General features: G+C 43.5%; 1 protein-coding gene across 1 annotated transcript; it reads left to right on the plus strand.

Annotated features, from left to right (window-relative positions):
* Nucleotides 1-617: 617 nt before the first annotated feature.
* rassf5 (Ras association domain family member 5) lies at nt 618-18,839 on the plus strand. The gene is made up of 5 exons (XM_023996124.2): nt 618-1,771; nt 15,253-15,360; nt 15,589-15,919; nt 16,042-16,155; nt 16,370-18,839. The coding sequence occupies exons 1-5, from the start codon at nt 1,655-1,657 to the stop codon at nt 16,513-16,515; spliced, it is 816 nt and encodes a 271-aa protein (XP_023851892.1). The 5' UTR covers nt 618-1,654; the 3' UTR covers nt 16,516-18,839.
* The last annotated feature ends 1,322 nt before the right edge of the window (nt 18,840-20,161 follow it).

Here is a 20,161-nt window from a genome sequence, read left to right on the forward strand (position 1 = left end):
GGGCAGAGGGGACAGGTCAGGGGTCAACGAAAGGTTAGTGGTCATCTTCATCACTGACCCCTGGGTGATAATCACGTGACCTCCACGCATGGTTTCTCCTGAAACCAACAGACAATAGTACCCATGTTTACAATTCCTCTTTATGGAACTAGACCTCATGAAGTTCTCTGAGATTTCTGTTCTTGATCATTGCCAGTGCTTGCCTTGGAGTTAAATGGGTGCCAGTACTCATTTTGGGTGCTGGTACTGTTTATATTTAGGTACAGGAACTCCACAATAATGTTGAGCTAATATTCTATAAGAGGTACAAGAACTCAAGCAGTAGGACCTGTACTTGATTCCGCTGTTTTTCTGAGCATGTTGATAAGAGTGTATGTATAATGCAGTAAGATGACCCGTACATTATAAATCTGGAGGTTTCTCTCATGCAGCATTGGTAGCGCTAAGGCAGAGCACAGCAGCCATGTTACTGAGTGGCTTCCTGCTCATGCATATCAGGTGTTATGAGCTGCGAGACCGCATCTCTCTCTCTCTCTCTCTCTCTCTCTCTCTCTCAGAGGATGTGGCTGGGCTGAGCTGGGTGCCGTTGCTTGCAGGAAGAGAGAGAGCGGGGGGAGGGTGTTTTTGTAGCTCTGCAGAAAGCTCGTTGGCAGATAAGACTCAACCACAGATGGTTGAGCAAGGCTGCGAGAGAGAGAGAGACAGAGAGAGAGAGAGAAAGAGAGAGCAAAACAAACACAAAAGGAGAGATAGCGAGTGGGAGGTGCAGCGCAAAGGCTTCTCTGTTAGTCCGTGAGTCTGAGAAGAAGAGAGGAGAAGAGAGGAGAAGAGAGGAGAAACCGCTGAATGTCAGAAGCCTGCAGCAGCCGAGGTCTCTTCCCCAAGAACCAAGGACTACACACACACAGCCATACAGCACAGGCCCACTGCAGTCTGGAGCCACTGACCTGAACTACAGTTACCGGAGTGTGTGTGTGTGTGTGTGTGTGGGAGAGAGCCTGTCAGAGTAATTGATGTGAGCGTGTGTCTGAATGGGTAAGCAGCAGTGACCTGCTGAAGTAATTTGTGTGTGTGCACCCATTCACAGTTCTTATTAGCTGATCAGCACAGACAGCTGCAGGGCAGGAGGGGGTTGAAGGGGCAGTGTGTGTGTGAGGCATTCAGGTGAGCAGGGTTAACTGACTCTGTGACACCAACGTGTGTGTACAGTATGAGTGTGTGTGTGTGATATTGGGGTCAGAGCACACACACGACAGGAGGAAGTGACACGTCTCTACTCGCGCTCTCGGATTTCCTGAAGCCTCTCCGGTGACACGAGGAGCGCTGGTAGGACCCGAATCTGAGCTGACCTCACCCCTGATTCTGGAGCCCAAGCTTATCTGGGTACCTACAGACACAAGACTGTGGAGTACTGGCAGTGGATGTTTGGAATCGAGAGGCGCCACTTGGGCTGTGAGCCGTACGTGTGTCCCTATACTGACCTACTGAGGTGACTGACTGTGGATGTGAAGAGCTCTGGGACTGTGAGCGTTGTGAACAGTGTGACTGAATGTCTCTCCAGACAGAGTATTTCCCCCCTGGGGACAATCAGGTTTCCTCCTGCTGCTCTGCTGGGTGTTTATAGGCAGCCGAGGGCTCAAATTGAAGCCCTTAAATGACGGGCAGCAACAGCATGAGCAGCGGCTACTGCAGTCTGGACGAGGAGGGCGAAGACTTCACCTTCTTCACCGCAAAGACAAACTTCTTCCGCCAGCCCCCAAAGCTGGTTAAGGTACGACAGAGATAAAAAAAAGATGGAGGGAGGGGAGGAGTGGTATGTTTCGCTTCATGTTGTGTCCGTTTTTGATGCCTGAAAAAGGAGAAGCGTTGAGCTAAGAGGAAGTGTGTGTGGTAACACTATGTGGATGGCCCATCGGTAGAGGCTCTACAGACTATCAGTAACATTTCAACTTAACTATCTGCTAGCCCTAACCCTTATCCCTAACCGTAATGTTAGCAAGCATTTGCTTATCAACAGATAGGTTGACCATCTGTAGAGCATCTTCAGATAGAATATCCGGACTACCCAAATAAAGTGTGACCGTTTGTGTTTTACTGTGTGTGTGTGTGTGTGACAGAGAGGTGTGCCTGCATTCGATCAGTTATCCATGCAGCCTTCCTTGTAGGAGCTAGCCCCTCTAGGACAGTTCTTCATGGCTTAAAACGCAAAGGACTGCATAGCAGCAATATGGTAATGGGTTCATCGAAATCCCTCGCCTGTCGCTGTTTCCGTAGTAACAGGGAAGTTAGTTAAATAGTTACACACATCCGTTGTTCAGTGTGAGTTTTGCTATAGGTCTCTCTGTCATTCTCGCTCTTCCACGTTCTTTCTTTTCGCTTAGCATAATTCAGCTGGTCAATGTAACCATGGCAACGGCGGATCTCACTGATTCTGCTTTGAGATCAGAACTCCACAGGAACGCGCGCGCACACACTCACACACACACACACACACACACACACACACACACACACACCCTTTTAATGTTGCACAGCAGTGGTGATGCCGTTTTTGGAGCTTGTTTGTCTGTTCATGTAAATAGTAAGCAGTTGTATAACATAGGACTGCAACTGTGTCGGTGTAAAGTTACAGAATAATATGTACTACATGTTTATGCAGAAAACACCCCCACACCACTCTCACACCCCCACTGGGAGATTGTTCTTAAGGCTTTTAACGGGCTACATGACCTTCTCTCTATCTCACACACACACACACACACACACACACACACACACACAAGGATGTGTAGGAAGGAAACGTTTGCTGATTAGGACAGAGGGCATAGAGATGCTGTTGTTTTACAAACACACTTACACAGACACACACACAGACACTTACACAGACACACACACACACAGACACTTACACACACACACACACAGACACTTACACACAGGCCTTTGTCAGTGTGATCTCAATATCTGCAGTGCCTCTGCTCTCTGGTTAGGAAAGAGCACCATCATTAAATAATTCAGCCCCAGCCCTGTGTCTGTCAGTTTGGAGTTTGGGTTGCCAGGGTGGAGACTGTTGTGTGTTGGTTACTTTGGAAGGCCAGAGTGGAGACTGTTGTGTGTTGGTTACTTTGGAAGGCCAGAGTGGAGACTGTTGTGTGTTGGTTTACTTTGGAAGGCCAGAGTGGAGATTGTTGTGTGTTGGTACTTTGGAAGGCCAGAGTGGAGACTGTTGTGTGTTGGTTACTTTGGAAGGCCAGAGTGGAGATTGTTGTGTGTTGGTTACTTTGGACAGGCCAGAGTGGAGACTGTTGTGTGTTGGTTACTTTGGAAGGCCAGAGTGGAGATCGTTGTGTGTTGGTAACTTTGGAAGGCCAGAGTGGAGACTGTTGTGTTGTTGTTACTTTGGAAGGCCAGAGTGGAGATGTTGTGTGTTGGTTACTTTGGAAGGCCAGAGTGGAGACTGTTGTGTGTTTGGTTACTTTGGAAGGCCAGAGTGGAGACTGTTGTGTGTTGGTTACTTTGGAAGGCCAGAGTGGGAGACTGTTGTGTGTTGGTTACTTTGGAAGCCAGAGTGGAGATCGTTGTGTGTTGGTTACTTTGGAAAGGCCAGAGTGGAGACTGTTGTGTGTTGGTTACTTTGGAAGGCCAGAGTGGAGATCGTTGTGTGTTGGTTACTTTGGAAGGCCAGAGTGGAGATCGTTGTGTGTTGGTTACTTTGGAAGGCCAGAGTGGAGATCGTTGTGCCCCAAAAACAAAGAACCCAGTCTTAAACCACAACCCAAAGTTTCCAATTCCCCATAAACTGTAAGAACGATACCGTGCGGTAGCAACAGTCTCCCTGTACAGGAAAACCACCCTGTCACTCACTAACGTTTGAATATGAAAAACAGACATGCAAATATAGAAAAGCCACAGTTTGCCTGTACTCTCTGACACAATCTACTAGAGTGCGTGTCAGTTTACTCTTGTTGTTGACTACAATGGCGCCAGCCACAGATCTAAAATCAGCTTAGAATCAGCTCCCCAAACCCAAACCCTGACCATAATGGAGAAACCTCAGGGTTTAGGGGCTTTTACTTCCTACTCCCCAGCCCTACTCCATCAACTTAATGGACATGGCAGTTTCACTGCTGCGGATTCCAGCTTTAATGACCTCTGAACTGGAAGCACTTTGCCTCCCACAGAAGAAACGCAGAAGGAATGGCGCCAATGCAAACCCAGAGAAACAGACACACGCACATTTACATGCATTCATAAACTCTCTCTCTCTGTCTCTCTCTCTCTCTCTCTCTTGAACACTGTCTCACTCACCCTAGCTGAGTGTTAAAGCTGGCTGATCTGGAGCAGTTGGCTCATCTCTTGACATTAATTCACAAAGAAAAGAGGACCTCTAATCTCCTCCCTCCCGTCCTGATGAGCATATTCATCAGTGTTATGTGCGTGTGTGTGTGTGCGTGGATCAGTGTGTGTGTGTGGTTACTGCTGTGGAGCGCTCCCTTGCTCTAAATGGAGCTTTGATGTCGTGGAAATGAATGAATGAATTAGTAAAATCACCAGTGTTTATAATTAATGTCACACACACACACGTACACACACACACGTGTCTACATGTGCTTGTGTGTGTGTGTGTGTGTGTGTGTGTGTGTTGGTGTGTGCTGGCGACGATGGACACCGCGAGCTGTGTGTGTGTGTCGGGAAGGGGCGCCACTCAGGGTCGCGTGTGCCAGCGCGCTGTGTGTGGGTGTGCGTGTGCTGTGTGCGTTGGCGGCCACCCGTACAGACGGCCGGGGCGCTCTCGTGGTGCTGCGGACAGGCGCACGTGTGTGTTTGTGAAGCGGTGTCGGTGTGTGTCTGTCTGTGTCTGCGCACACCGAGCTGTGAAATGGAATCAGTGCTGGGGCTGGATCATGTGTTGCTTCCATTCGACACTTGACCCACTAACAGAGCTCAGCTAAGGTGGTCAAGCAGGAGTGTGAGTGCGTATTCGTGTCTGTCTGGCGCTTGCTGATCACAAGAGAAGCGAACGTTATTGGGGGAGATACGACACTGAATGAACGTATGAAACTAGTAGCACAGGGAAACACACACACCTGGTCTACTGTATATGCCGTCTGTGAAATGGGAAACGAGGCATGGGTTAGAGCTTCCATTACAGGATCTGTGCCTCTCTTTTCCCCTCCCTCCCTCACTCAGTCACTCCCTTATGTCACCTCCACTGCTCATTATCCTAGCAGCACTCTACTATCGCAGCTGTCACAGCTCATCTACAGGAGTTAATTTGGCTATCAGAGACTTGGGGAGCTAAGTGTGGTCTCCTCTCCTGTGTGCCTCCTTTACTGGAACAGTCTGCTCAGGGATCAATGGTTTTGTAGACCGCCGTTATACCACCCCGGATCCATTTCAGAGAGATCATTTCACAGAATTGTACGTGGGTTTCATTCTCTGTGATGTCTGTATGGCAGTATTGTGGGATGTGAGTCCTCTACAGGCTCACTCTAGACCGTAATGGCCACAGCGGTGTGTGACACCAGGGGTGTTGTGTTACCTGATCACGTCCAACGACCATGTGCCACTACAGGAAGTGGGTTTTGTGTTGCCGTGGTAACGATGACGTTTAGAACTGAAGCATAGCGCCTCAAGTACAAAGACGTACTTTGCTTTTTATTTAAAAAATATTAATATATGATATGTCTGCTAAGCCCACATGCCCACTATCTCTATGTATGTAATGTATACCATAACTATGTATTTATAATATGATCCTCCCATTACATGAAATGCCCACCGCCTTCATATGTCATGTCTGCTAAAATGTTTTACTTGGTTCTTCAATGATAGACGGAACAGATAAGGTTAACTTTGATTCTATACAAGTAAAGACCAACAAAATCCAACTTATCACATGGAATGTGCACGCGCTCCATGATGGGTAAAAAAGCATATGTTTCTTGAACATTTAAAGAGATATTGTCAGCTGATGTGGTTTTCTAGCTAGAGTTACATTTTTTTTTTTTTTTTTGAAATTGAACATTTAAAGAGGAGCTGGGTTGGAGAGGCCTATGCTGCCACCTACTGTAGTAACAGCAGAGGTGTAGGCATCCTGATAAATAAGAATACACCATTTTCCGTTATATCCCAGCACAAGGACCAAGAAGGCCATTTTCTAATGATGAATTGTACCTTACATGGTGAAAATTACACATTGATTTTATTGTATATTCCACCAGCGACAAATCTGCTGGTTTTAGATAGAAATCAAGCTATATTAGATTAAATCCAGACAGGAACTATTATTTTAGCAGGGGACCTAAATTATACATTCGATAAGATGAACAGACATATTAATAAAAAAGGCTAATTTAGGGAGCCTCCAAAGAGGCTGAACATGTTAATCTCTACACATATTTTACAGAACACCTGGAGATTTATTCCCAACTACAAAAAACTATTCCTTTTTTTCTCAAAGTAAGAAACCTATTCAAGAATTGACAACATTTTTTTTCCTGAAATGCGCTCAACAATTTACTGGATTAAAAAAGTAATGATATAGTGATATCGGATCATTACACCAATAGAAAATACATATAGCGACAGAATTTGGAGAATGAACAGAGCACATGTATTAAATACGTAAATTAAAAGTACTTTGGGATACCTTTAAGGCATACGTTAGGGGGATGATAATCTCATCCTCAGTAAAAAAATTCTATCTGGTTTAGAAATTAAAATGAAAGAAAAATAAATAAATCACCATCTTAGAGAAAGCACATAAAAAATATTCACAAGGTAAAGAAGAAAATACCATTTCGGAACTTAATCAGGAATACGATCTTTTACTTTTGAGAGCCAACAACTACAGGTTAAACTCAAATAAAGCATACTATGTAATGGCAAATAAACCTGTTAAATATATTGCACCTCTCACAAAACGAATACATGCTAAACCAGTTATAATTGTAAGAGATAAAGTTACAAAAGCTGTAATCACAAATAACAATGTTTAAAAGTTTCTATGAAAATGTATACAAATCTGAATTGTTGGACTGATCCTTCTTAGACTCAACAACTCTGAAGCAATTATCAGCAGACAAAAAATAATCACTAAAAAGAGAGGTCACCTAAAGATAAATACTAGATACTGTTAGAACATTAGCAGGAGAAAAGCACCAGGTATGGATGCTTTTCCTATAGAATTCTATTCAACATTTTGGGACAAAGTAGCCCCCTTATTTACACAAATGACAACACACGTCACTCAATTCTGTACTTCCTAATTCCATGTATCAAACAGTTATTTCAGTTATATTAAAACCAGGAAAATCTGGAGGATCCCCTGCTCATTATAAACCCATAAGTTTAATAAATTGTGACAATAAAATAATAACAAAGATCAAAAGCAATAAAATGGCAAAAGTCTTACTAGACATGATGCTGTACATGTCAATCAAACAGGGTTTGATACTTACAAAAAAATACGAACATGTTTAAGTTTAATACAATACGCAAAAAAACAAGATATAGATTTATTAATAATGGCTGTTGATGCCGAAAAGGCTTTCGACTGCCTTGAATGGCCTTTTCTATTCAAAACTTTGGAAGCTTTCAACTTTCCAGCTGAAATAATACATTGTAAAAAAAATGTTGTATACATGACCTAAAGCAAAAATATACACAAATAAAACATTATCTGATTAAATTGCTTTAGAAAGGCGCACAAGACAGGGGTGTCCCTTCTCTGGCAATTGTTCCGCTTGCAGAAAGAATTAGACAAGACCCAAATGTAACAGGTATCTGTATTGGTAAACATGATTATAAACTAAACTTATTTGCAAATGATCTCCTGATATACCTGACCAATATTGAAAACTCAATGCCCCCTTTGCTAAAACTATTTTCAGAATACTCAGAAATCTCAGGATAAAAAATTAACACGGAAAACTCCCAAAATAATGGCAATAGGAAAAAGAAAATAAATATCTCACGATCTACAGCAATCCTTTAAGTGGACCACAAAAAATATGACATACTTAGGATGCTTAATAAGTGACAACAAACAACAAATATATAAAAATAACTTAATTCCATTACTCAACAATCTGAAAGCAGATTTAATTAAATGGAATAATCTTCCCATAAATTTTACAGGTAGAATAAACCTCTTTTAGAAGTTTTTGTATTTATTTTCTGTAATACTAATGACCCCACCGAAGACACAAAAAAGTATACTCTGTCATAGGACTTTTATATGGGCAAATCAAATGAATAGAATAAAAAGGAAGTTTTACATCTTCTTAAGTCAGAGGTTTTAACCTTCCAGATGTTGAACTGTATCAACTCGCTACTCAAGACTTTTACTTGCGACCATACAGTTAAATGCACTAAAGAGGAATAATGGGTACATATTGATAATGCGCATGCTCATCCCCAGAATCTGTTTAGGTGTCTGTTTTTAAACGATAAAGCTAAGCTCATTAACAACTTCATAGTTAAGAACACTATAACAACATGGAGGCAAATGAAACGTATTCTACAAGAACCAATATCCCTTCCTAAAAACAATACTTGGTAGCTTTCAGAATTCACCAATGAATTTGTCCACATTGAAAACTAAAGGCATAGAAATTGTAAATTACTTGGTTAAAGGAAATGCATTTATTTCCATGACAGAATTAAAACGTCATTTTGGACTAACCAATATACAGTGTGTAGATAGTTTCAAATACAAATACATCCAAATACAATACAATAGTTACAAATACCACTTTGACATCTTATGGACATCAGAGCAACCTTGAGGGAAAAGGATGTTCATATGACAGGAAATATATACAAAACCTTGCAGAGAGCCTATCCAACTGAGAATCTCTTAGAAAAAAATATAAACTATTGGAACCAAGACTTAAAAATAACTGATGTTGGTGCAATATGCAGGGAAAGTTTGAGTATAACTAACGAAGTTACAGTTAATGAAAATGTACACTTAATCCAGTGTAAACTAATGTATAGAATTTATTATACGAGACACAATTTCAAATTCTACAGCACACTAGTAGTAATGTCTTAAGTGTAAAACGAATAACGACTCAATAATCCATGACTTCTGGGAATGCTGTAAAGTCTGGAAGTTGTGGGAGGAGCTAGAAAGTTGACTGTCAGAAGTATTACAATGTAAAATTACTTTGTAATCTGTCTGTCTGCATATTTCAAGACATGCCATATGGAGGTGTAGTGAGATACCCGATGGGTTGGCTGATCATCTTGAATCATCTTGAAAAAATGTATTCTAAAAGAAATCAATCCGCCATCATTAACACAATGGAAAAATCAAGTCCGTGGGCTACAGGGAGAAACTAAATGGTTCCGCTTCAGGCCATGTGGCGGAAAGTGATTCGGGCACTGGAGATGGGGGTGTGTGTTAGTGGGTCTGGGCAGGTGTGATGTGGTTGATGTTTGTATGATGTTGTCTTTTGTATGTGTATGTTGTCTATTGTTTATAAAATGTTTTTTAAAGTAAAAATAAAGACCTAACGTTCTGAGACAGTCTGAGATGAGGGTGCAGCTCAGGTTAGGGTTAGGTAATCAAGTATCAGGACACCCACAGACATCACTTAAAGTTCTATTTTGGAAAATGTTTATGACACTAAAGTGCTGGAACCTTCTGTAAGCTGGTATCTGAGAGTGAGCCACGGAGTACCCAGGCCAATATGAGTCATCACCATTTACCATTGTGGGGAAAGTTTAGTAAATGTTGAATGTTAAGCTGTTGTGTTTGTTGCGTAAGCTACAGTAAAAGGCCTGAATCTGTTTGTAATGTTTCTGGGGCAACACTGCAGCCTCAGATGACAGTGGCTGTGTCCGAATACCCATACTAGCGTACTCCATATTTAAACTGTATATTATGTACTTTTTGCCGCATACTATTTAGCATGGACCATTTAGTAAAAAGTATGCAGTATGCCATGGACGCAACGCAGTAGCAGCTCCTGACTGGCTGAGTAGGTGGGGCAGGGGTGGGGACGAGTGCGATGGATTTTTCTAAATTCAACAGACGTGCATCACATTAACCAGCCTGATAATAGCTCATTTCCAATTCGATTAATTTTCTCTAAACTCTGAATAGGAATGGAGTTTTAGGCCTACTCAGGCTGGTTATAGTCAGACGATTACATTCAACCTATAGCGTAGCGCATATAGCCCATCTACCCTAATTAAAAAGGACTGAAGACAGAAACAGATCATTTGGTTCCATTACAACATATTTATTCGTGAAACCAAAGTGCTCCAACATACAGTATCAGTCATACGTTTGGACACACCTACTCATTCAAGGGTTTTTCTTTATTTTGACAATTTTCTACATTGTAGAATTAGAGTGAAGACATCAAAACAATGAAATAACACATATTGAATCATGTAGTAACCAAAAAAGTGTTAAACAAATCCAATTATATTTTGTATTTGAGATTCTTCAAAGTAGCCCCCCTTTGCCATGATGACAGCTTTGCACACTCTTGGCATTCTCTCAACCAGCTTCATGAGGTAATCCCCTGGAATGCATTTCAATTAACAGGTGTGCCATGTGAAAAGTTAATTTGTGGAATTTTTTTACTTCTTAATGCGTTTGAGCCAATCAGTTGTGTTATGACAGCGTAGGGGTGGTATACAGAAGATAGCCCTATTTGGTAAAAGACCACGTCCATATTATGTCAAGAACAGCTCAAATAAGCAAAGAGAAATGACAGTCCATCATTACTTTAAGACATGAAGGTCAGTCAATCTGGAAAATGTCAAGAACTTTGAACGTTTCTTCAAGTGCAGTCGCTAAAACCATCAAACACTATGATGAAACTAGCTCTCATGAGGACCGCCACAGGAAAGGAAGACCCAGAGTTACCTCTGATGCAGAAGATAAGTTCATTAGAGTTACCAGCCTCAGAAGTCGGAAATGAACTGCACCTCAGATTGCAGCCCAAATGAATGCTTCACAGAGTTTGATCCTGTCAAAGTGGGGGCAACAACAACCTCCAATGTGTGAGCCATGTACACTTTCCCTGGCTGTGGATGTCTGGGAGCCCTGGGTCTGAGTTTGGGTATTCTGGTTTACTTTCCCTGGCTGTGGATGTCTGGGAGCCCTGGGTCTGAGTTGGGGTATTCTGGTTTACTTTCTCTGGGCCTGAGCTCTGTGTGGGTGTGGTTGGCCATGGACCCGGCAGGGGTGAATGGTTCAGTATTGTCCTACTATTCTATTGTCCTCTGACCATTCTCTCTCTCACTTCTAGAGGAATGCACAGAGGGGAGGGAGATAACTATATTTAGCAGTTAGGAAACATCAAGCCACAAACACAGGAATTCCTGAGAGACTTGATAGTTTTCAAGAACTAAGAACTAGTGGAGGATTTTTCAATTCTGACCCTGGAATCTTGTATCTCAGCCTCATGGCAAAATGTGTAGAATAGCAGGAAATTAGCTTTAAAACTGCAAAATGTTTTCTCATCTACATGGCAAAATCAAATCAAATTTTAGTTGTCTCATGTGCAAAATTCTTACTTACGAGCCCTTTACCAACAATGCAGAGTTAAAAAGTAAGAAAAGATTAGCAAATAAGAAAACTATTTTTTTTAACAATAACGAGGCTATATAGAAGGAGTACCGGTACCGAGTCAATGTGCAGGGGTACGAGGTAGTTGACATAATTGTGGTAATACGTACATTTAGATTGAGGTGACTAGACAATCAGGATAGATAACAGAGTAGCAGCAGCGTATGTGAAGAGTGTGAAAGGTTGTCTGTGTGAGTGTGTGTTTTATGTGTGTGAGTGCATGTAGTGTGTTGGAGTGTCAGTGTAGTATGTATGAGTGTGTGGGTAGAGTACAGTGAGTGTGCATAGAGCCAGAGCAAGAATGTCAGCACAAAAAAGAACAGAAAGAGTGCATGAGCACTTTCTCCCTCTCCATCAACTCCATTCAAATTGCATCCAAAATAGATCGTCCTGTTCTAGGTTGATACAGTATATAGCCCTATATATAGACGTCCTAGCCTACCTATTTCAGGTAATACATTCATTGCAGTATTAGCCTTATATGTAGCTAATTAATGATGGGTTAAGCATAATACACTTCTAACTTATTGCCTCTGTCTCTTGCGCAATACCTGTGCTCCGCTGGCCTCTCATTAAAAAACTCTCCTTAGCTCTTGGAGTCCCATGCAGGAAAAGCTAGACTAGAATAGCTTGCTGGGCATCATTTCTTATAACAGTAGACTACTCGAAGAGGAACACAAGCTCTTTTTTGCTGAATGTTAAATACAGCGGCCAGTAGAACTCACTGGTAGTTTGAAAGAAGAGCGAACGCGCTAGGTTATAGCAGTTATTTTCTGGTCTCTCCAGAGATGTTCAATCAGGTTCAAGTCCGGGCTCTGGCTGGGCCACTCAAGGATATTCAGAGACTTGTCCCGAAGCCACTCCTGCGCTGTCTTGGCTGTGTGCTTAGGATCGTTGTCCTGTTGGAAGGTGAACCTTCGCCCCAGTCTGGGGTCCTGAGCGCTCTGGAGCAGGTTTTCATCAAGGATATCTCTGTACTTTGCTCCATTAATTTTTGCCTCGATCCTGACTAGTCTCCCTGTCCCTGCCGTCTGAATACTTTACGAAGGCACGATGCATATGCTTTATAATGATTTTGAATGACACTTCCGGTTTTGGCGGGAAATACCAGGTTACCCTGGAGAAAAGTCATTTATTTTCAGGATGGAACATTTGTAAAATACATCGAAAATATTCAACCCTAGTTTAGATCATGATCGAGCCTTAGTGATGTGAACACCAAGGAACTTGAAGCTCTCGACCCACTCCACTACAGCCCCATCAATGTGAATGGGGGCATGCTTGGTCCTGTAGTCCACGATCAGCTCCTTTGTCTTGCTGACATTGAGGGAATGATTGTTGTCCTGGCACCACACTGCCAGGTCTCTGCCCTCCTCCCTGTAGGCTGTCTCATCGCTGTCGGTGATCAGGCATACCACCGTTACGTCGTCTGCAAACAAAATGACGTGTTGGAGTCGTGCTTGGCCACAGTCGTGGGTGAACAGGGAGTACAGGAGGGGACTAAGCACGCACCCTTGAGGGTCCCCCGTGTTGAGGGTCAGCATGGCAGATGTGTTTTTTCCTACCATGACCAACTTGGGGTGGCCCGTCAGGAAGTCCAGGATCCAGTGTCAGAGAGAGGTGTTTAATCCCAGGATCATTGGAATATCTTATTGAAGAATAGCATGAGATGAGCTATAAAACAGCAGGGGGGGGTTGGGGAATTAGGTGCCTCGGCATCCCAAATGCCGTAGTCTGACCCTGCCTATGTGTGAGGCAGGTGTGTGTGTTCAAAATGCGTCTCTATGGCATAGAGCAACTGTAAGGTATAAAACAAAATGCATACAGTCTGCAGTGGAGTATTTTCCCCATCAGCAGACATTGAGTTGCACATAATACAGTAATGCTGTGCCAATCCTCTAGTTTTGATGTTGCAGGAATATTCATGCTGTTTCAAGGTCTTTGTGTTTAGTCTCACGGCTGTTTAGAGATGGTCAGTTTGACATTTTATACCAGTTTGCCCAAAGCTCCCTCTGCGTTCTCACATCATTAACTCTTACTGCACTGGAACCTGCCAAGATAAACACACACACAACACACTAAGCCGTAAACGCACACTAAACATAACTCTCCGCCCGAGCAGATTGTTCATGGAGGAGAGAAGTTAATGGTCTGTCATGCGACAAGAGAGGAGTGAAGAAAGGGAAGACACCACGTCCTGTTCAGACTGATCCTACTCCCCATCTCTGCTAAACGCAAGCCAAGATATACTGCACCCTCACCACACACACACACACACGCGCGCGCGTATACAAAGCGACTGTACTGAATGAAGCAGACTCTGTCCCCTCACGCCCTGAGGACTCCCATACATAAATGGTTCCTGCCCTGCATTCTCTCTCTCTCTCTCTCTCTCTCTCTTCCCCTAGCTGTCTGTCGCTCACACCACCGTTTCCCAGAAAAAGAGAGTGAAAAGGAGGAGAAAAAAAGAAAACAGCATCTACATAAGAGGATGCATCTATAAATAACCCAGTCAAACTCTGTGTTGCTAAGGCTTGCTCAGCAACCATGCCTCCCCATATTCTCTCCTCTTCTCGCCTCCTCTCCCCCATTCTCATCTTCCCTTCGCGCCTCATCATCCCCCGTCCCTCCTTCATCTCTCCCTCACCCCCATAATGAGCGAGCCTCATGATGAGCCCTTCACTCACACTGCATGTTGGGAGGGGAAGTTTTGTGCTTTTTCGTGGCCGTAGCAGTGGGAGAGATTGGAGCTGTCCGAGTGACTGCTTGATGTCTCTGTCAGTGGGGATGAAGAGGGAGAGAACGGGGGAGAGAAAGAGGGAGCGAGACTGAGAAAAAGAGCGACACAGAGTCATAGAGTCATAGTGTCAGTGTAATTCTCTATATCTCTGCTCCATTCAGAATATTTCCTGCCTCCTGTTCAGTCTGTGGGGGCAACTGCAGTGTTGTCATGCTGGGGCTTGGGTGGATGGGAGGAGGAGGAAGGGAAAGGGAGACAAGAATGAAGAGTCACGCAACATTCTATAAATATTAGAGCCCAATGGGCAATGTCCAGAAGTGTGGGGGTGCATGCGTGCGTGTGTGTGTGTGTGTGTGCGTGGACGTGTTTAACTATTCTTGTGGGGACCAAAAGTCCCCACAAGAATAGTAAAAAAATAACAATTCGACCAACTGGGGACATTGTCAGTCCCCACGAGGTCAAATGCTATTTCTAGGGGGTTTAGGGTTAAGGTTAGAATTAGGGTTAGAATTATGTTAAGGTTTAGGGTTAGGAGCTAAGGTTATGGTTAAGGTCAGGTTTTTGGGTTAAGGTTAGGGTAAGAGTACAGTTAGGATTAGGGAAAATAGGATTTTGAATGGAACTGAATTGTGTGTCCCCACAAGGTTAGCTGTACAAGACTATGTGAGTGTGTGCGTGTGCGCGCACACAGTGCACCCTGGGTTCTTAGGTCTAAGTGGAAACTCCACTGTGCCTGTCTGAAAGACAGCGCCCTCTGCTGTTTGGAGTGATAGCAGCAGCCTGAAAGAAACATCATATAGTCCAGGTGTCCTCAGGTCTGAGTCATAATGACTGCTCTGTCTGTCTCAACTTCCCCCTGTACTGCAGTTCCTGTTTCTCACACAGCCTGCTGTCTGTCTCTCTCTCTGTGTTTCAGCAGAAGGAGGTCGAAGAGGAGAGAGGGCCCAAGGCTCTGTCAGAGGAAGAATTGCGGGCCAGAATAGAGGACTACAACTCTACGGTCTCAGAGAATGGCATGAAACTGGTGAGTGCTACAACACGTTACATATACACATAGCTACATTCTTAGAAAAAACTGTGTTATCTAGAACCTTAAAAGGGTTCTCCTACTGGGATAGCCGAAGAACCCTGTTGGAACCCTTTTTTCTAAGAGTGTACTAGTATGAAGTACTGAGTGGGAATTTACCAATACAGACACACATGAATCTCTCTCTCTCTTTTCTCTCTCTATCTCTTTCTCTCTCTCCCCCAGGGTGCTGATGGTTTGTACACTGGCTTCATTAAGGTCCACCTCAGACTAAGTCGACCAGTCACGGTGCTCGCTGTGGAGGGGACGGGATTAGACGGCCAGGCGGAAAGACACGGTCGGCCAATGACGGTGTCAGAAGGCCAGGAGGGGGCGGGAGCAGGGTTCAGTGAGAAGCGGACGTCGTTCTACCTGCCCAGTGACTGTGCGAAGCAACTCCACATTAGTAGTACTACCACGGTCAGGGAGGTCATACAGGGCCTGCTGAAGAAATTTATGGTGCTGGATAACCCACGCAAGTTTGCCCTGTACAGACAGACACACCGCGATGGACAGGGTGAGTTATATACACATATACATTCTGGTCCTACTGAGTGTAGGTCTGAAGATATTTGATAATATGCTAATAGCCTGGACGTGGAACCTGATGTGTCTTTCCTTTGCTGTGTGTCTGAGTAGATCTGTTCCAGAAACTTCCTCTGGTGGAGTGTCCTCTCTCTCTGAGACTGGTGGCAGGGCCAGACCCTGAGCTGCTCAGCTTTGTCCTCAAGGAGAACGAGACCGGAGAGGTAGAGAGGTAAGACAAACACAACACACACACACACACACACACACACCACACACACACACACACACACACACACACCACACACACACACACACACACACCACACACACACACACCACACACACACACACTGTGTGTCCTAAAATCATTAATTGCTACATGAATGCCATCTCTAACATCACTAATACCGCTCTCTCTCCCTTTCGTTCTCTCCATCTCAGTGGCATGCGTTCTCGGCTCCTGAGCTGCAGAACTTCCTGGTGATTCTGGAGAAGGAGGAGGCCGAGCGTGTGCGATTGGTGGAGCAGAGATTCGCAGTCTACCGACAGAGCTTGCAGAAGGCATTACGGGAGGATCAACCCTGACCCCTCACCCTTTACACCTCATCTCTCACTCTGACCTTTCAACCCTCACCCTCTTTTGACCCAGGGAGAGACAGGAGCCCACTGAGGCTTAGGTTACTATTCTCCCCTCAGGACACGGGCAGCCCCTCCCTCACTCCTCACATCCCCTCTGGAGAAGAGAGGCGGGGTTGAGAAAGCACGGAAAGGGGAAAAGGGACTGTTTGAAGGACGAGTGGACAGGATGCTGGAACAAAAGAAGTCTGTGTATCCCTGCGAGTAAAAAGACACTGAACTGAAGGACCGTCTGACTTCGTTGGGGCTCGGATATCTCGGTTTGATCTGACAATCTGACCTGATGGGTCTTGTAATGTTACTTGGAATCTCAGTTTGGTCTGATAATGTTTTGAAGATTCTGCTGCTGCTGCCGCTGCTACTGCAAGTGTTACTTACGCATGAGTCTCACCTTGCTCTATCTGCCCCGGTGCCCATGCATAAAGATTTAGGACCAGAACAGACATTACTATTCAAAGCAACGCTCCATGGTGGGTGGACCATCTGGAATGTTCCATTACTTGATGTTTATTATATCAACTCTCATGTTGTCCCTGCATGCCTCCTGTCCAGGGCCGAGGGTAGGATGGGGGGTTTTTATGGTTGGATTTGGAAGCAGGGTTGGTATGGTGGGGTAAAGCTGTGTAGGGTTAGGGTGTGGAAAAAGGAACACCAGAATCCATTCTCATCTTCAGACTCCTCTCATATCAGTCCCAGGGATGTACAGCAGTATTTCTCATAGAACTGCTCTATTTAGCTCAGAAGGCTACAGAATCATAAGAAGACTTGAACATCTCTGTCCTAACTTCTTTATCCAGCACTGAAATGAACCCTCTATCTCAGGCGGCTAACTTGCACTTAACCCTGCATCTCCCTCTACCAGAGTAACCATGCTAGTGTGGGAGGTCTTGTGCAGACAGACGTGTATTTCATAGGTAGATGTTATTCCCATCTCTTCAGATAGCCATTTGTGTACCCTGACAGCAGTCACATATATATATATATATATAGCAACATACAATAGGCCTTCTATACCCAATAGATATCCACCCTGTTATTCATTAACCCATTCTACGTAAGCATACAGTACGTAAACAATCAACACAAGTAAGCATTCCTTCACTGCTTGAACTGTCTGCTGGTGTTATAAGCATTTACAAACAGCTCAGTGGGATGTTGATGTTCTGATTCTTCGTGAACTGTTCACCCTGTCATCAGTAACCCCCGACCCCTATCTCCTAACCTGGAAATGGACATTTCCTCTGATGAGAGACTTGCCGTGCTGCTGGCTCTGTGTCTGTGTAGAGCGTATGCAGCTGTAGCTACTGTTGTTAGAGGCCTGTTAGAGCCTGCCACTCTGTGCTGCTGTGACAGGCCCATGAAGCCCTGCTACTGAGCCGACTGTTACAGGACTGAGTGAATGAGAGGAACTGATGCTTAAACACTGATTGGAGGTCAAGGGTCATACCGCCAGGAGGTACTCCTGGTCAGTTCATGTGGTCAGGAAAAACTCCTGTCCGTATTGTTCATTGAGAAACACCCTTCTGTTGATCACACCCAAGTGACTCCCCAGCGGTAGTGGGATATCTGACTGGAAATATGACTTATTGTAGAATAAACAAACTGATTCTGGCCACAGGTCTGTAGAGTATCCTAGTGAAGGGGCATGAAATTAGGCATGAAATTAGTGATTATTTTGTAGAAATTGAATTTTATCGTACCAATGATGTTTATCTGAGTGTGACGCATACAGTGAGTTCAGAAAGTTTTCGTACCCCTTGACTTATTCCACATTTTGTTGTTACAGCCTGAATTCAAAATGGATTCAATATTTTCTCTCATCCATCTACACACAATATCCCACAATGACAAAGAGAAAACATGTTTTTAGAAATGTTTGCAAATGTATTGAAAATGAAATACATAAATATCTAATTTACATAAATATTCACACCCCTGAGTCATAGTTGTAGAAGCAACTTTGGCAGTGACGACAGTCTTTTTGGGTAAGTCTCTAAGAGCTTTGCACACCCGGGGCCTCATTTATCAATCATGCAGATGCACAAATCTGTGTGTAAACCATACATGGAGTCGTTTCCACGCAAAGTGTAAGATTTATGAATATGAACGCTTGCTTGAGAGTGTGCATAAATTTATGCACGACCATGACCATGCTTACGCACAGTGCCAAATGCTGGAATATGGGAACTGCTTATTGAGTGTAGAATGGGGAAAATATATGTTGAAAATGTGTGAAATTATCAGAGTAATAATTAAAGAATTTTTTGATTTCATTGTATTTTCATTGTGAATTTATGCAACATACATGCTATATCATTTGACCGCATCGGGTACATGTGTTAAGATAATAATCCATATAAAGTACAGTCATTTGTTAAAGTATTTCAAACATTGTTGAAATGCTATAAAAGCCTGAGCTAATGTGAAATGGAATGAGTGATGGCGGATCTTGCTCGGTTTGAAGATTAGGCACACGCTGCATTTCGCAAAAAGCGCGTTTTGTAGAGACAGGTGGGACTTTTTCTGCAGAAAGTACAGATTGGCTCGTCAGATATAATTTAATTTAGAGAGGATTTAAGACCTACTTTAAAAAGGGTACTTTAAGGGTACTTGGCAACGGGTACTTTTCAGCGGGAGCTTGCCGTTTGGCATCTCACAGCCCTTGATGAGACAATGTTTTGGATGAAATCATCAGCAAAACTTAGTTACACATACAATTTCCATACACCATCGCACAACACATTGAAGTCAAGAGGGCTTTCTTTGCCATGATGCCATCAACGGGTTCCCAAATAGGAACGGAGCAATAGACGGCACCCACATCGCCATCAAATTACCATCCCAAAACGATTCAAACTATGTGAGCAGAAAAGGCTTCCACTCTTTATGTGCAGGTTATATGATGCGCAAAAGACGCTGCTGAATGTGGTGGCGAGGAGGAACGCACGACTCGACTCGTTCATTCTGCAGAACAGCAATGTTGACCTATACGCCTACCTGAGGGAGCTGTTGAATCAAAATCAGGTTGAAGATGGATGGCTTATTGGTTAGTGTTACCTACTTATTTTAAGTATATTTGCCATTGCTAAAGCAACTTGAATTGTCATAATGGTCCTCTTTGTAGCCATGCTTTTTTTTTTTTACTAGTCAAGCCACAACCGAGCGAGCCAAATAAAATATTTTGGTTGTACTCACTCTGACATCAGCACCTCAATTTCAGTCTCAGAAAAGTTTTTATTTTTTTCTTTGCCTTTTTTTGGTTAGGCTGTTGTATTTCATGGTATGGAGTTGTATATTCCCCACGTGCTTTAACGTGATGGTTTTGAAATGTGGTTTGCATTTGAAAAAGCCCCTAATTAAACATTGTTTAATTATGTTTATTTAGGGGCATTTTGAAACGCAAACCACCAAGGTCGTGCAAGAGCACTGGGGCTGAGAACATTTGGTATTTATCAATGGTTATCTCCTACCAGTGTGCATATGATGCTCGTAGGATTGTTTGATGAATCACACTTTTTCTATGCATACACCATTCTAAATTCAGTTTGTAAATAGTATTTTAGAATAGTTTCTACGCAATATTGATAAATGAGGC

Source organism: Salvelinus sp. IW2-2015, linkage group LG11 (genome assembly GCF_002910315.2).
Source record: "Salvelinus sp. IW2-2015 linkage group LG11, ASM291031v2, whole genome shotgun sequence".
In the NCBI taxonomy this organism is placed as follows: Eukaryota; Metazoa; Chordata; class Actinopteri; order Salmoniformes; family Salmonidae; genus Salvelinus; species Salvelinus sp. IW2-2015.

Coding starts and splice junctions, on each gene's coding strand:
- rassf5 (XM_023996124.2), top strand. CDS start 1,655: ATGACGGGCAGCAACAGCATGAGCAGCGGCTACTGCAGTCTGGACGAG. Junction 15,361..15,588: donor CAGAGAATGGCATGAAACTG/GTGAGTGCTACA, acceptor TCTCTCCCCCAG/GGTGCTGATGGTTTGTACAC. Junction 15,920..16,041: donor GACACACCGCGATGGACAGG/GTGAGTTATATA, acceptor GTGTCTGAGTAG/ATCTGTTCCAGAAACTTCCT.